At 49.0% G+C, this 17,423-nt stretch overlaps 1 protein-coding gene across 2 annotated transcripts; it reads left to right on the forward strand.

The window, feature by feature from the left end:
* The first annotated feature begins 310 nt into the window (after positions 1 to 310).
* KLHL40 (kelch like family member 40) lies at positions 311 to 15,013 on the forward strand. Of its 2 annotated transcripts, XM_058813536.1 has the most exons (7): positions 311 to 340; positions 3,100 to 4,218; positions 7,992 to 8,152; positions 9,896 to 10,003; positions 11,682 to 11,867; positions 12,847 to 12,993; positions 13,854 to 15,013. In XM_058813536.1, the coding sequence occupies exons 1-7, from the start codon at positions 311 to 313 to the stop codon at positions 13,963 to 13,965; spliced, it is 1,863 nt and encodes a 620-aa protein (XP_058669519.1). In that variant the 3' UTR covers positions 13,966 to 15,013. The 2 variants fall into 2 exon arrangements, with proteins under 2 accessions (XP_058669519.1, XP_058669510.1); XM_058813527.1 differs by lacking the exon at positions 311 to 340 and having other exon boundaries at positions 3,073 to 4,218.
* The last annotated feature ends 2,410 nt before the right edge of the window (positions 15,014 to 17,423 follow it).

Consider the following 17,423-nt stretch of genomic DNA (forward strand, 5'->3'; position numbering starts at 1 on the left):
TCACTGTTGTGGTTTAATCCCACACAGTTTCTCTCTCACTCACTCACTCCCCCTCACCCCATAAGGAGGAGAAACAGAAAGAAAAGGTAAACAGGTAAATCTGTGGAGATAAGAAGAGTTTAACATTTGAAAGAAAACAATGATAATAATGACAAGGAGAGGAGAAAGAGCAACAGAGCCCAAGAGGAACAATGAGGCACAACAATTGCTCATCACACACTGGCTGATGCCCAGCCTGTCCCCAGACAGCAAACTGGCTCCCTTCTGGGTAACTTCCACAGTTTATATCCTGGGAATGTTGTTCTCTGGTATGGAATATCCCTCTGGCCAGCTCAGGTCAGCTCTCCTGGCCACGCTGCTTCCCAGCTTTTGGTGCAGCTCCTCCCTGGCAGAGTGTGAGAGATGGAAAATCCTTGACTCAGGGTGAGGATGGCAGCAGGAGCCAAAATATCAGTGAGTTATCAGCATTATCCTCATCCTAAATCAGGAAAAACACAGCACTGGAGGAGGAAAATTGTGACCGTGTTCACAGGGGTCTGAGGATGAGAGAAGAGATGAGGATCTGACTCCATGTTTCAGAAGGCTGATTTATTATTTTATGATATATATTACATTAAAACTACACTAAAAGAATAGAGGAAAAGGTTTAATCAGAAGACTGGCTAAGAACAGAATAGAAAGGAATGATAACAAAAGCTTCTGTCTCGGATGGAGAGCCTGAGCTAGCTGGGCTGTGATTGGCCATTAATTAGAAACAACTCTATGAGACCAATCCCAGATGCACCTGTTGCATTCCACAGCAGCAGATAACCATTGTTTACATTTTGTTCCTGAGGCCTCTCAGCTTCTCAGGAGAAAAAATCCCAAGGAAAGGATTTTTCCTAAAAGATGTCTGCGACAGAAAATTCGCTCTCCCAGATGAAACCAGGACCTCCACCCACTCCCATGTCCTGGGGGACTGTTGTTCACTTGGGGACACCTTTAATGACTGTGGGAATCCATTGGTGATTGGAAATCCCTGGCTGTGGCCCTGTCAGACCTGGGGCACAGTGCACCCAGCTCCTCTGGGAAGGGCTGCAGCTGAATTTTAGCAGTGGCACTCCATGGAGTGGGGGATAAGGAAGCAACACTCAGCTGGCAGCAGCACGAAAAGGAAAACAAGGCAGGGCTGACGGGAGATTAAAGGCAGAGCGAGGGGGGGAGATCCCAGCTGGTGGCACAACAGCACAGGATTAAACCTGGGATGGCACAGAGCTGATGCAGAGAGGGCAGGGAGGGGATGTCCAGCTCCAGATGTCAGGGAGCAAAAATTCCTGGACTTGGACCCAGTTCAAAGATCAGCATTGGGAGCTTGGTCCTGGCACAGATGAGCAGCACAGGATGATGGGAGCTCTGAAAACAGCTTGAGATTATTTCTCTGCTCTGTTGGTACCTCCCAGCTGCTGCTGGAACCACACCAGTGCAGAAGGGCTTCATACTGGTACAGCTCCCTCCCTCTTAGAGATAACCATCATGGCAATTTTTATAAATTTTACATCCCTGCCAGGGTAAGGGGCTGTGCGGCTTTAAACACACCAAGAATAATGGCTAATATTTTTTCATAGGCTTAATTAAATCGTTAATTAAATCTGTGCCATCACTGAGTGTCAGACAGCCCAGAGGGTCCACAGCAAGAGATAAAACAGATTCACGTGCAAGTTTTACTATGGCTATAAATAATTAGAGCTACTCTGCTCGCCCATGTCTGTCAAAACTAATTTGCTTCTTTGTGAGCTCGGTGGGAATAGCTGGACATGGACTGGCCATTTCAGGGCCCAGGGGACTTCCTGGACATCCATGGGTAGGCAAGCAGGACACAAAAGCTGCTGGAGAGCTTAGCATCAGCTCCAGGCCAGGCAGGTTGTCCTGCTGTGCCTCTAGACTCCATCCAGAGGGGACTGATGAACCAGAAGGCCTGAGCAGGAGACTCTCAGTTTACAAGAAGCTATTTGTGTTTAGATGTCTCAATCTGTGAGTTGAAGCCCACCACTGCATTTCCTTTATTTCTATCCAGCCTCAGACACTCTCTCTGTCACCAGGATGGATTCATTGGTGCCCAGTGCCCACAGACTGTGCCACTGGGGCCCATGTGCATGTTTGACAGAGTCACAGAACCAGTGAGGATGGAAAAGAGCTCTGGGGTTGACTCCAACCTGGGGTTGAACCAGACCATGGCCCAGTCTTTCCTTAATGTCTCCAGGGATGGTGACTCCACCACCTACTGCAGGGAAAAAGAGCCATTCCTCTCCCACCACCCTCAAATCTCCTGCTTTAGTGAAGATTTTAAAGAAACTTCCAGCTCAGATGGTGTATCCCACACAGGGCTGTAAATAAACAGCTCTATCTCCATTTCCCACCTCTTTCCAGACCCCTGAAAAGTGACTCCAGAGGAGAACAAAGGACAAACCTGTACAAAGCAGGCCTGGATTGGAGCTGGCTGGAGCTGGGGATGCCACAAAGCCCACACAAGACCTTCCCTTAGCACATCCATCCTTCCAGCTTTGACTTCATGGCCTATTCATAGCACAGCTAAAAGTCCAGCACTTTCAGAGCATCATCAGGAGGAAGCCCCAGCCTTGCCACCCATGACCCAAACAGCAAATTGGGCTGTGAGATTCACCCAGAGCCCTCTTCCCAAACCCATGGTGTCACAGCAGCCAAACCTGCTGCTCTCCCCGCGGTGACTCACGAGCTGCCAGACCCTTCCTGAGTTCCTGGGGCTGGAATTACAGCTGTTCCCCCAGCCGCCCTCCCTTCCTCCTTGTCCAATGTGTCATATTAAAGGGTGATCGGCTTACACATGCTGCACTATGGATTCCCTAAGCCCTGCAGAGCTGTGTCTATATATAAAGCTGGAAGCTGAAGTGCACAGACAGCTGGGAGCATAGCAAGGTTTCACACTCCCGGTGTGCCAGCGGTCTGGAAGCCCGTGAGGCTGAGAGTTCTGCTTTCTTTACTCAGGTTTAGGTACGGCCACCAATATTTATCCATAAAAGAAGGATTGGGGCAAAGAACGAGCGGTTATTCGCCACCATGGGTTTGCCTCTTGATCAAGTGGAGGAATTGCGTCTCTACCAGCAAACTCTTCTCCAGGACGGACTCAAAGACATGTTGGACCATAATAAGTTTCTGGACTGTGTCTTAAAAGTGAAAGGGAAGGAGTTTCCCTGCCACCGGCTGGTGCTGGCAGCCTGCAGCCCCTATTTCCGGGCCATGTTCCTCTCAGACATGGAAGAGAGCAAGAAGAGGGAGGTCAGCCTGGAAGATGTTGACCCAGACGTCATGGGCAAGATCCTGCACTACATCTACACCTCTGAGCTGGAGATCACTGAGCAGAACGTGCAGGACATCTTCTCCGTGGCCAACATGTTCCAGATCCCCTCCATCTTCACGGTGTGCGTGTCCTTCCTGCAGAAGAGGCTCTGCCTCAGCAACTGCCTGGCCATCTTCCGGCTGGGGTTGATGTTGGACTGCGCCCGGCTGGCCGTGGCCGCCCGCGACTTCATCTGCGACCGCTTCGCGCTGGTCTCCCGCGACGAGGAGTTCTACCAGCTCTCCCCCGACGAGCTGATCGCCGTCATCTCCAGCGACTCCCTCAACGTGGAGAAGGAGGAGAGCGTCTTCGAGGTGGTGATGAAGTGGGCGGGGGCCAAGGAGCGCGAGAGCCGGCAGAAGGCCCTGCCTGTCATCTTCGAGAGCGTCCGCTTTCGACTCATGCCCGGCGACTTCATCAGGGAGCACGTGGAGAAGCACGCCCTGGTCAAGTCCAGCCCCGAGCTGCTCAAGAAGCTGCAGATGGTGAAGGACGCCCAGAAAGGCAAGTTCACCGTGGTGAAGAAGAAGAAAGTGAAGAAGAGCAGTGAGAATCAGGCAAAGGAGGATGTTGTCAATGGCACTGTGGATGAAGGGGAGGATACGGAGGAGGATGCTCTCCCTGGGATCTTGAATGACACCATGCGCTTTGGGATGTTCCTCCAGGACCTTATTTTCATGGTGAGCGACAGTGGAGCAGTGGCCTATGACCCCAGTGCCAACGAGTGCTATTTTGCCTCCCTGTCTACTCAAATCCCAAAGAACCACGTCAGTCTGGTGACCAAAGAGAATCAGATCTTCATTGTCGGAGGACTGTACTACAACGAGGACAACAAAGAGGATCCCATGAGCTCCTACTTCCTACAGGTACTACCTTTATCTTTCTTTTGTTTCTTTGACCACTTGGGAACATCACCAAGCTTTAGCTCCCATAATATTTGTTGCCATGTGATGTTAAAGTTGTAAATGAAGGAGAATGATCTGAGTTGCTTTCCTGGAGATTCTTCTCCCTTTATTTTTAAGGATGACACTACAAGAGGTTGTTGTGGTAGTTGAGGGAGAAGGTTTGAAGGAGTAGGAAACAGGAATGAGCCTTCCTGATCCAAATCCAGAGGAGAGGATTGTTTAGAACAGTGAATTTGGCCCAGCCCTGGCTGCCACAGGGTTCACAAACTGGGAGGTTTGTGGCATCAGACCCACGAACCCAAAGGTTCTGCTTTGCATCCCCTGCCTTCCCTGGTTGTGAACCCCAGGAAAAGCCAAGGGTGATGCTGCCAGGTGCTGAAAAAGGAGCAGCAGCAGCTGCAGCCACAGAGCAAACACCCCAAGGACACAGGGCATGTCCCTGCCCCCCAACACGGCCCCATTCCCTGCTCCTGCCCCTGGAGTTGGGCTTGGGCCAGCTCAGAGCCTCAACCACTTCCATCCTGAGAGGGGGAAACCACCTCAAGCTGTCTTTGGGGATACCCTCAGGGAAAGGGGCTGTTCTAACTCAGCAATGACCCAACTGTGGCTGGATTGAGCTGTGCAGGCAATCTGAGCCCCAGCCTGGGCTGCAGCCCAGATTTCTTTCCCTGCAGACAGCTAACACAAGGCGCCTGCCCTTCCTCCTGACCCCAAGGAATCCAGTAAATCCTCTATTCTTCCTCCCATACCCAGAAATCCTTTTTTTTTGTTCCTCTCCATGGCTCAAATCTTCTGGGAAGAAACAATAACATGTCTCAGGCTCGCATCTTCTGGGAAAAACAATAACATCTCCAGGCAGAAAGGATAAAATGAAGGTGGCTGCCAAGCTGAGACACAGAGCCCTGATCCCTGCCTTGACTCATTGCCCCCATCAGTGGGGCTGCTGCACATCCTGCAGGGACCAGGCTTGTCCTCACCTGGAAAGGGGCAGGGGGTTGTGCAGGCCAGGTGAAGCCCAGGGAATGAGAAGCCAGGAGGAAGAAACTCCAGCCCTATAGAGCAGGAGGGAGTGGAAAAGCTGAGGAAGTGCTGGGGGTGTCCTGTTTGAGAGATAGCCTGTCACAGTGCACAGTCCATGAGGTGTGGGCAGCCCCATTAGTTACCTGTGAAGAGCAGGGCAATGCATTCAGACAAACCTTTGCCTAAAGGTAAATCTTGCCAACAGAGGGGGAGCAGGGTCCAGAGAGGTCACAGAACCTCCACAGAATGATAGGGGAGGCCATTCTATGGAATCTTGAGAAGGACCTTGAAGATGACCAAGCTCCAAACCCTTGACAAGGGGCAGGGGGTTGTGCAGGCCAGGTGAAGCCCAGGGAATGAGAAACCAGGAGGAGGAAACCCCAGCCTTATAGAGCAGGAGGGAGTGGGAAAGCTGAGGAAGTGCTGGGGGTGTCCTGTTTGAGGTACAGCCCTTCACAGTGCACAGTCCAGGATGACAGTGGTGTGGGCAGCCCCATCAGTTACCTGTGAAGAGCAGGGCAATGCATTCAGCCAAACCTGTGCCTAAAGTTCAATCTTCCCAGCAGAGGAGGACCAGGGTCCAGAGAGGTCACAGAATCATGGAATGGCCTGGGAGGCCATTTTATGGAATCTTGAGAGGTACCTTGAAGATCTCCTAGCTCCAAGCCCCTGCCATGAGCAGAGACACCTCCCACCAGACCAGGCTGCTCAGAGCTCCATCCAACTTGTCCTTGAACACTTCCAGAGGTGGGGCAGCATCCTTGGAAACATTTCATATTTGACTACACAAAGCCCTGGGAAACTGCTCTAACTCTCAACCTGTTGCCCTTTGAACATGTGGGTTGGATGAAAAACCTTTGGTGGTCCTTCTCCCCAAAGTACTCCATGATTGTAAGCTGCAAACAGCAAGATTTCTCTAATCAGCTCCCAGTTTGCCACAAATGTCCTGAGCATCGTGGGGCCAGTTTCAGCTCTTCCCCACAAGAATCTCTTCACACATCACCATATCACTCATGCTTGGGAGAATCATACAAACCCTGGGACTGGACAGTGCCATCAGTTTGCGATGTTTAATTTATTGCATCAGTGTCATTATGTAGCTCACAGTTGCTGTATGAACAAGAGAGGGTTTGAGCCCTTTTTTTCAGCTCAAACAACACATTTAGACATGCAGCTCTATGACAAGCCACTGTGCCACAGCTCCCTACACCTTCTGACTCTTTCTATCCCCCCAAATTTCACATTCCCCCTGCTGAAGCCAGGTGCATTAGGTCGGGGATAATTTAGATTTAAGGACAGGCACCAAAATATAAAAATGCTGATAAATCCTAGGGGCCTTGCAGATTTTGGCAGGAGTAAAATGATTCCATTGACATTTCAGATGGGAAAGGGTATCCTTTCTTTGTCACTTGCAAGATTTATGACTCGAAAACAATGCTGAATCCATCAAGAGGCAGGAACTACCCCGATGACTGAGCTGCTCAGGGTTGCACTATAAATAACACATGTGTGGAGCACAGCTTACAAAGGGAAAAAAACCACAGGCACCCAGCTGAGGGCGAGCCTTTGGAGCCAACCCATCAGGCTGGGGCTCCTTGGCCTGAGCCCATGGCAAACAATGCTCCAGGCAGTGCTGCGTCACAGCTCCATCCTGAGTCCCACAAAACTGGCTGCAAGACATCCCTCCCTCCTCTACCAAGATATAATAATTTTCTTTTCCTCAATTCCCATTAAGCCACAGTGCTCAGAGTCTTCAGTGTAAGAATTTTTCCTTTTTTTAAAACTTTTTTTTTGGGTGGGAGACGAGGCAATGCCTTGATCTACAAATGTCCAAGGATTTGGTGATCTGATCCAGCAGCTTGCTCTGGCACACTTTATCTGTGCAGTCAACATTGCTGGCAGCACCCTGTCACCTGGCAGAGATGGAAAATGCCAGGATGAAATACTGTGAGGTGTTCCATGCGTGAAAAGGCTCAGGAAAATTTCTAGGATTGAAATGCTTCCATTCCTCCAGTCCCAGGAGCCATCCATTGTAAGTGCAGCAAGAAGTCCTTCACCCAAAGATGACCAAGCTTGTTCCAAGTTAGAAAAGGAAATTTAGGAGAGAGTTTATCACTTCACAGCTCCCTGAAAGGAGGCTGGAGCAGGTGGGGTTGGCCTCTTCTCCCAGGCAAACAGGGACAGGATGAGAGGTAAGGCCTCAGGCTGCACCAAGGGAGGTTCAGGTTGGACATCATGGAGAATTATTTTACTGAAAAGGGTGGTCAGGCATTGAGATGGGCTGCCCAGGGATGTGGTGGAGTCACCATCCCTGGAGGTGTTTAAGAAATGGCCTGATGTGGCACTCAGTGCCATGGAATTGACAAGGAGGTGACTGGTCAAAGGTTGGACCCAATGATCCCAGAGGCATTTCCCAACTTTAATGTGATTCTGTAAGGTCCAGGCTTTGATGAAAAGAGCAGAAAATGTTGCTGCAGACTCATCTCTGCTCTTACGCCTTATCATAAAAGGTTTATCATACAAATTGTGCCTTGGGTTTGCTCTCAGGTCTTCCATCCTGCTCAGGCTGACAAAGGCACAGCCACAGGAGCATTGCAGGGAGTGCTGCTGAAGTGACCAAGCTGCACATGGGAACACACTTTGTCCTCCACCTCTGGACCCTGATTTTTGCTGATCGAAAGGACACACACTAATGACCATTTGTTCCTTTCCAGTACGACCACCTGGATGCAGACTGGCTGGGGATGCCCCCCCTGCCCTCCCCTCGCTGCCTCTTTGGCCTGGGGGAGGCAGAAAACTCAATTTTTGTGGTTGGAGGGAAGGAGCTGAAGGAGGGAGAGAAGACCTTGGATTCAGTGCTGTGCTACGACCGCCTGTGAGTGTCCAGTGTGAGCGTGGGGTGGTGGGGGATAGAGGAGAAATGGAGCAGCTGCCAGGGGTTAAAATATTTGGGAGAAGGGCTTGAACTCTGTATGAGGATGCTGGGAATGCCCTCAAGCTGTGCCCTGGGGCTCTGAGCTGTCTCCTTCCATCTGCTCCCTTATTGAGCCTCCTGGAGAGGGAAGCCTTTATGGGGATATTTTGTTTTCTGGGATTGGTATTAGTAGACATTCATGTGAGAGATGTACAGAGGTGTTTTTTTCTTCTGCTGAATCTCCTGCTCTTGCCAATTGATTAAAGGATCAGTGGCATTCACTGTGGTCTCACCAAAAGAGGTTTGAACAGAAAAGCTTGTTTTTAAATTTTTCAGATGTGTCACGGAATGGCTCATCCTGATTGCAATCAGGCTTAATATCCAATTATTTTTGGAAAATGGGCTCTGACCCATGCTAGCTCACGAGCTTTATTAAAAGGCACCATCCTGTTCTTCTCTCAGGAGACAGAAACTTCCAAAGAGACAGAGCAGCAGGCACCAACAAGCCTTTGCTTGGTCTATATTTATGTGTGTGTGCCACCAAGTCTGTTTTATAGGCAGAGATTTGAAACCAGTTCCATTCCCACAGAGAAGGGCATTTTTCTGCCCCTGCAGACTCTGGGAAAGAATTTGTCTGTCCCCACTAAGTGTTTGCGGGTGGTTTGAGTGTCAGCTTGAAACTGGTAGAGATGTGATCAGCACCACTCTATCTCTGGTTTTATTTTTTTGTTATTATTCTGGTTGAACATGAGCCAGCCATGTGCCCAGCTGGCCAAGAGGGCCAGTGGATTGTGTCCATCCATCCATCCATCCATCCATCCATCCATCCATCCATCATCCATCCATCCATCATCCATCCATCCATCCATCCATCCATCCATCCATCCATCCATCATCCATTCATCATCCATCCATCCATCCATCCATCCATCCATCCATCCATCCATCATCCATCCATCCATCATCCATCCATCCATCCATCCATCCATCCATCATCCATCCATCCATCCATCCATCCATCCATCCATCCATCCATCATCCATTCATCCATCCATCCATTCATCCATCCATCCATCCATCCATCCATCCATCCATCCATCCTAGATGTACCAGCAGGACCAGGGAAATGTTTATTCCTTTCTTCTGGGCACTGTGAGGCTGCACCTCAAATCCTGCATCCAGTTTTGGGCCTCTCATGACAAGAAGGAAATTGAGGAGCTGGAGTGACCCCCAAGAAGGGAACAGAGCTGAGGAAGGGTCTGGAGCACCAGGAGCAGCTGAAAGAACTGAGGAGACTCAGCTTGGAGAAAAAGAGGTTCAAGGGGTCATTACTGCTTCCTATCCCTACCTGAAGACCTCAAGAAAATAATGGATATTAGCATAAATACTCTGCTTATTTTACTGTCACCCATTCTTAGGATAATCATTAATATTTTTAGGATCATTATTATTATTTTTAGGATCATTATTATTATTTTTAGGATCACTATTATTATTTTTAGGATTATTAGACATTTATTTTCTGAGCCTGCCCTATTGCAGACCTTGTGATTCTGAGACTTAGTCCAACCCTGTGCTCACCTCTAGGTCTGGGAAATGCCATGTCCTCTAGGTGCCATCCAGCAAGCTACAAATCCCTTTGCTTCCCACCTTTTTCTGACCCATATTTTTATTTCCCATATTTTTCTTTCCCATCTTTTCCAGGTCCTTCAAATGGGGTGAGGCTGATCCCCTTCCCTACTCAGTCTATGGCCACGCAGTGGTATCACACAAGGATCTTGTCTACGTCATTGGGGGCAAAGGAAGTGACAAGTAAGTAAAAAAGCAAGGGAGAATCAAGGAGCCAATCCCCCAAACCAGTGGGACCTCCTCAGCCTGGTTCAAGGAGGGCTGGATGGCATGGGAGATGTAGATCCTCCCCTCTCTGCTCACTTTGCAGCCCTTTCCAAAACCTTAGGAGGCCAACAGGGACATCAGGAAGATGATGGCAGTGTCCTTACAGGAGAGAGAATGCATTGCCCCATCCCTGGAAGCAGGCTGGAGGGGGCTTTGAGGGAAACTGCTCCAGTGGAAGGTGGCCCTGCCCATGGGGGTCGGAATGAGATGCTCTTTAAAGATCCTTCCAAATCAAACCACAAAGAAATAAATGTCACTAAGACTAGGAGACGCATTGAAGAGCAAGAAGCCCCTTCACTTTTAGGGTGTCCTGTCTTGGCCTTGTGGAACAGAGTGGTCACCATAGCCAAATCCAGACGTGTATTTGCAACAGGAGGGAAAAACCTGATCCGCCCTGACCCCATCCTGCCCTCCTGCAGGAGATGAGCTCAGCAGGAAAAGCCTCTCTCAGGAGCATCACAGTGGCTGCCCTGCAGGGCACAGATGTGGCTGTTTGCACAGCAAACATCCCACAATCCAGCAAGGATTGGTCCTGCTCAGGATGGGTTATGGTCTGAAAGGTGTGAACATCCCCACACTGCCCACCTGGCCACAGGAACATCACTGAGGATATTCTGCAGCATCACAGTGGATGAGGAGCAATAAAACTTGGTGGCTGTGAGAGGTCCTAAGGGGCTGCCTGGACCTGTATCCAGGTGTGTGAGCACCAAGCTGAGCTCTCAGGACTCCTGAACAAAGATACAGCAGGAGGGGATGTGTAACACACAGGTGGTGACCCCAGGCAGGGACATCCTTGGGTTCACATCCAACAAATGGGGTGTGTTCCTCCCCTCATGCCAATGTGAAGGAGCAAAATTCTCCCTAGATGTCGGGATCTTTAGCTTGTCAGAGTGACCCCAAGAAAAGTTGGAAAGTCTCTTTTCCCAGCCTGGCGCTTGAAGAAGGAGTCAGGGCTCTTCATTTCTCGGTCTCAAGGTTGTTTATTGTTTCTTATCTATAAAAAATTTTCTCCTGCCCTGCCGAGGTCCATCCAGCAGGACAGTTCAGGCACTCTGCCTGCCCCAGGGCAGTGTTATGTCTTTATACTAAAACCTACGTGTACAATATTTACAATTCCTTTCCAATACCCATCACCTATGTTAGACAGTGAACTTCTACTCTAAACCAATCCAAAAGTGCCACCAACACAGTAGAAGACAGAGGCCAAGAAGAAGAAGGAGAAAGGCTGGACACACCCAGTTCCCTCCATCTTGCCTCCTGAACCCCCATACCAAAACCCCTAAAATCTAATTTTCCACCCCGTGATAACTTCACTATTTTTCTACTTAATTTGTCATGGCTTGCAGATCTTCATCTAAGGTTGGTGACTTGCTCCACGGGTCATAATCAAACCCACAGGTGTTTTGGGCTCTGTGCCAGGGTCCCTGAGCCCCCTGGCAGGGGTCTGGGCTGCTCAGGACAGACAGAGGGATGTGCTGGGTCCTGACACCTAGAGACCCCACCTTCTTCCCAGCAGACACCCCCAAACCCCTGCAGGGCAAAGCCACCCCTTGGCAAGCAATCAAGGCTCCTTTTCCCTCTCCTTTTTCTCCAGGAAGTGCCTGAAGAAGATGTGTGTCTACAACCCAGCCAAGTTTGAGTGGAAGGAAATGGCTCCCATGAAAACTGCCCGCTCCCTGCTCGGGGCCACCGTGCACAAGGACAAAATCTACGTGGCAGCTGGTGTCACCGACTCTGGTTTGACCAACTCTGTGGAGGTCTATGACATTGCCACCAACAAGTATGTCCTGAGTTGTGGTTACACCAGGAGTAGGTGCAGGTGTAGGCTCAGCAAGTTCCAACCATCCTGGAGTTTGTTTGTGGCTCCTGATGTCAGTTCTTCCAGTTTATACCATGGGAGGGGAGTTGGAGCTGGATAATCTTTAAGGTCTCTTCCAACCCAAGCCATTCTAGGGTTCTGTGGTTCCTCAGAGAGCTGGTCATCACCAAAGCCACTGTGGTTGAGCTGGGGATCATCTCAGGTTCATCCTTAAAGTGGTTTCACCCACTGTGCCATCCTTGGGTTCCTTGGGGCTTCGCTCAACACAATGAACCCTCTGAGTTTGGGTGGATACCTGGATACAGGTCCTGGCAGCTGCTGCCCCAGCACTGGGACATACTGGCCCATGCACCCAAAGAAAAATGAAGATGAACGATGATGATGGGAGCAGTTTCCCTGAAAACAGCCAGGGTATGGTCCCATCCCACCTAGACCTGCACAACTGGATCTGTCCCATGGTGAGCTCAGCTGTTGAATCCTGATTGAGGCCATCCTCAGCGTGGGGGTGGCCAGGACTTTGCTCTAACTTTGAGGAACGTTTGAAGGAGCTGGGGTTGTTTAGCCTGGAGGATGCTCAGAGGTGACCTTATTGCTCCCCACACCTTCCTGAAGGGAGGCTGCAGACAGGTGGGGTTGGTCTCTGACAGAACCAGAGGACAGAGTCTCCAGGTATGTCTGGGAAGGTACAGGTTGGATATTAGGAAGAAATTTTTCACCAAAAGAATAATGAAGTACTGGAATGCTCTTCCCAGGGAGGTGGTGGAATGACCACCTCTGGATGTGTTTAAGAAAAGACTGGCCATGGCACTTGGTGCTAGAGTCTAGGTGAGGTGTTAGGGCATGGGTTGGACTCGATGATCTTGGAGGTCTCTTCCAACCTCATCATTCTGTGGTTCTGTGATGATTCTGTGATGAACCTGTCCCCTCTCTCCTGTGGCAGGTGGGACACGTTCCCTGAGTTCCCCCAGGAGCGCAGCTCTGCCAGCCTGGTCAGCCTCTCTGGGGTGCTCTACCTGCTCGGGGGCTTCGCCACGGTGGAGACCGAGTCGGGAGAGCTGGTGCCAACGGAGCTCAACGACGTCTGGAGGTGACAAACCTTCCCAGAGCTGTCCCAGGGAGCAGGGGAGGGATGTTAGTGATGAAATAGATCGTTTCTGTCTGTTTTTATGCCGTCAGTGTGAGATGGAGGTTGCAGGCTTCAGGCTCAGCACTCAGTGTCTGGGAATTTTGCCCTGTGCCATGCTGGAGGGCACATTGGTGCTTCAGTGATCTCTCCCAGCCTCATGCAGCAACAGACCAGGGAAAACTTGCTCCTTTGGCTTTGTTGTGCATTGACATTTTGCCTGGAGCTGGTTCCAGACTCTCCTTTGGTGTGGAGCAGCATCTGTGCAATGCTTCCTCTCCCTGGGAACAGCCAGTGCTCGGGCTGGGAAGCAGAGTCTGGGTTAGGAAGCAGAGAATCTGGGTTGGGAAGCAGAGAATCTGGGTTAGGAAGCAGGGAGTCTGGGCTGGGAAACAGGGAGTCTAGGTTGGGTAGCAGATAGTCTGGGTTGGGAAGCAGAGTCTGGGTTGGGAAGCAGATAGTCTGGATTAGGAAGCAGATAGTCTTACATGCAAGAGGGGTGGGCAGAAAGTACTTTAGTGACGGCTGCTAGTGCAGCACTGGCTGCTCCTGTCCCTCAATTCAGTGCTCTGGCACCCTCAGCAGGATCCTGCTGTCCTTCACCATGGATGTTTCGCCTTGGTGCCATCAACCCAACTCCCAGAAGAAAAATATCCCCTCCCCTGCAGGACCACGTGCTGATATCCACGTCCCCCAAAGCAGGGCAGAAATTCACACGAATTCTTGTGGCCAAATAAGTCCTGTGGGCTGCCACCCCTACGGAGAGCAGCTGGAGGGAGGGAGAGGAGCCCTTTCCTCACCATTATCTGCCTGTCTCTCCCCAGGTACGACGAGGAGCAGAAGAAGTGGGAAGGCGTCCTGCGGGAGATCCAGTACGCCTCCGGCGCCACGTTCCTGCCCGTGCGCCTCAACGTCCTGCGCCTCACCAAGATGTGATCAGGAGAGATTGCTCCTCTTTCCACGGGCTGCTGGGGCAAGGAGGGGTGGGGAGATGCTTCTCAGAGATGGGGCATCTAGACACTGCCCAGGACATTGCATCTGTGATTGGTAACTTTTTGGATAAGTGGGAAAGAGGGGAGAGTGTCTGGAAAACCTCCTGGGAATTTGAAGGGGCTCACAAGGTAATTAAAGAGGGGATCTGGAGCCTGCAAGGAGCTGGGGAAGGCTGAGAAGCACAGAAAAATTAGTTATTCAGTCTCAGGAGACGGGACAAATAGATTATACATTTTTTAGCTTATTTCTTCATGTTTTTTCCCATCTTTTCAACTGCTTTTGGACCTCTCCAACAAACAGCAGATGCAGAAAGTGGGGACTAAGATGACATTCCCCGGGGAAAGGCATCCACAGAGTATTTCCCAGCCTAAGGTGTCTGTGAGCACAGTGTTCCTTGGACAGGAGAAGGAAGGGTTAAAGTCAAGTGGCACAGGAGAGACCTGGTGAGTTCCTGAGTGAAGAGGGCTGTTGGGATGAGACAGGCAAAAGAAAAGATCATGTGAGCAGCAGAAGCACTTTGGACGTTGTAATAAAAAGAAAATTATTTGAGTTCTTTGCCTCCAGCTTGACTTTGCAGTGATGAGAGGCTGCGAGTTGAGTCTCGGGAAAGGAGGAGTCATGGAAGTTGGAGGGTGGGAAGGGGGAGGGATGGACAGAGGATGCCATGTGTGGTCACTTCCAGCCTTTTGGGCTCCTCATCTTCAATCACAGATCACAATGTCCTCACCTATGGACGGACAAATGCTGGTTTTTAGGGAAAGGTTTTATATTTTTGCTGTTTTTCTTATTTTTCATGTTCAGATTTTTTTTAAAGAGTATTTTACTTTGCTAAGATCTCAGATGTGTTTGGCTCAAAGAGAGCTTCTGACTGAAGAAAAATGTGTATTTATTTAAAAGTTGTCAATAATGAAGTTTTGATTCAGACATGACTGTACTGGCAGCAGGAAAAAAGATCTGTTAGGGCAAAAATCTCCTGATGCCCACACCATCTGACCAGTGGCTTATTTAAAAATAAATAAATAAATGAAATAAATAATTTCCAAAAGAAATCCCCTGTGTCTGCACATTGATTAAGCTGAAACTGATCCTTCACAGCAACCAAAAACAAGGACTGAGCACAAGTTGTGATGGACACATGCAGCAGAACAGGCTCATGGAGAGCCCCATCTTTTCTTATTTTCCCCCATTTGAGAGCTGAAATTTTAGGATCTGTGTCCTTACGGTTCTTCTCTATGGATGTCACAACCAGGAATTTACCCAGACCTAGAAGGAAGCTGGATGCCTGCACTGACAGGGTGAGAAGAAACAGCCTCAAACTGTGCCAGGGGAGGTTTAGATTGGATATTAGGATGAATTTTTTCATGGAAAGGATTGTAAAGCATTGGAAAAGGCAGTGGAGTTCCAGTGATGGAGTCACCATCCCTGGAAGTGTTCAAAAAAAATGTGGATATGGCACTTAGGGACTTGGTTTAGTGATGAACATGGTGGTGGTGCTGGGTTGGTGGTTGGACTCAATGAGATTAAAGGTCTTTTCCAACCTTTCTATTCTATGAATTCAATTCTTCCAACAATTCTATGATTCTTCCAACAATTCTATGATTCTGTGACATCATAGTACTATTAACAGGGGTGATAATCAATAATAATTCAAAAAAAAAAGCAAAAATAAACCTTGCAAAACAATTTTCTCAAAGTGGTATGAAAATTCTGGTATCACAAAGCTAGGTCAAAATGCAGTTGTGGAGAAACTCAAATATGTTTGGAAGAAAAAAGAATTCAAGGGAAGTAAAGAAACCAGAGTCTTGTCCTGGTTTCATTTGAAGGATTTAGGAAGTTACAGGATAAGCGCCTTAAAGGACAATCACATCAGAACAGTAATGAAATATTTCAAAAGAAAAAGAAATCCAAGGTGACTGGCTGTCACAAAGTAGCTTAAAAAAAAAAAAAAAAGGAACAAAAATCTTTGAAACAGTCAAATGTGTGAAAAAGGCACGGAAAAGAAATAAACACCTTCTGCCTAGTTCTGCAGAAATTCATATAGACAATTCCCAAGCTAATTAAAGATGACTCTTCCAAATAGCTTCTGGCAGAAAAAAAAAGAGAAAAATTCAGAAAAAAAGATTAAAAAAAAAATCCCTGCATAGAGTAACTATTTAAAAAAGTCATTTATTACAGTGTCAGGGTCTCACCTCCTGCCTCCAGCAACACCAACCCTGGAATTGTTCAAGGAATGAGTGGAAGTTGCAGTCAGTGCTCTGGTCTGGCTGGCAAGGTGGTGACTGGTGAAAGGTTGACTCAGTGATCTTGAAGGTATTTGGAAAATACCTTAATGATTCTGTGATTCTGCGACCTTTGCTTCAGCTCTTCTTGCTGAATGCAGGCTGGGAAGTTGCTGATGATCCTGACAGAGGTTTAATCCCCACTCACCTCCTGCTACACTTCTTGGCTCTCCTGGAGGAATTCTGGGTTTTGTGAAGCCAGCAGGAGAATGTTGCTGATTTTCCACGAGTTGTTGTGATGTGGTCACTGATAAAGGTTGAAGATGTTCCAGATAAACTGGAGTTGAGTGTTCATGTGTGGTTCACATCCATTATAAAGCTGTGGAGAAGCCACCGCTGGCACAGGGCAGGAAACTATAAAAGGAAAAATGGTTGTTTTATAAAAATATTCAGAAGAACTTGAAATATCCCACTGCTTGAACAACAAGAAGCAAATCTCAGCATATGCTGGTCCGAGGAAGGAGGCAAAGCTGGACATCGCCACATCGCCAAGTGAAGGTGTGGCCTGGGGATGTTCCTCCACATCTCCAAGAGGCTGTGTCAGTTTAAAGGCCATGACAGATAAGAAATGCCACCAGAGAGACATCACTCTTCCCTGCTGCCTGGTGTTGTCCTGGCTCAGATGCAACAGCTTCAGAGGCACAGGTCCCCCTACAGACAATGACAGTGGCAAAGACTGCATCCAAAGGGTGAGGGAAAACCATCTCTTCTTCCATTATCTTCCCAATATATCCCAAATATCCATGCTGATATTGTGGGTGAGGCTCCTTCTGCTCCATTTTAAATTAATAAAGGCATTGGGTGCTTTTGGATGAGCTCCTTGGTTTCTCCTCTGCAACAGAGATCAGAGAGCCCCTGCTCAAGAGTTCACACCAACCTGATGGAGCCAGTAGGATTAGGTGCTCAGTCCTTACCCCGGGGGCTGTAAGCACTGAATTCCTTCTTCTATCCACTCATCACCCTTCCCTGAAAAGCTCTTTTTTTGTTGGCCCCACAACAGTCTCACACACATTCACACATCTCCCACCAAACCCAACACAGAGCCTGTGCATGTGAAGCAGTGGCAGCAATCAACATTCCACAGGATTCCTTATCCTCCCCATCTCTGACTGCTCACACAGT

The sequence above is a fragment of the Ammospiza caudacuta genome, chromosome 1, assembly GCF_027887145.1.
Source record: "Ammospiza caudacuta isolate bAmmCau1 chromosome 1, bAmmCau1.pri, whole genome shotgun sequence".
NCBI classification, from domain to species: Eukaryota; Metazoa; Chordata; class Aves; order Passeriformes; family Passerellidae; genus Ammospiza; species Ammospiza caudacuta.

Coding starts and splice junctions, on each gene's coding strand:
- KLHL40 (XM_058813536.1), top strand. CDS start 311: ATGGAATATCCCTCTGGCCAGCTCAGGTCA. Junction 4,219..7,991: donor TGAGCTCCTACTTCCTACAG/GTACTACCTTTA, acceptor GTTCCTTTCCAG/TACGACCACCTGGATGCAGA. Junction 8,153..9,895: donor GTGCTGTGCTACGACCGCCT/GTGAGTGTCCAG, acceptor CATCTTTTCCAG/GTCCTTCAAATGGGGTGAGG.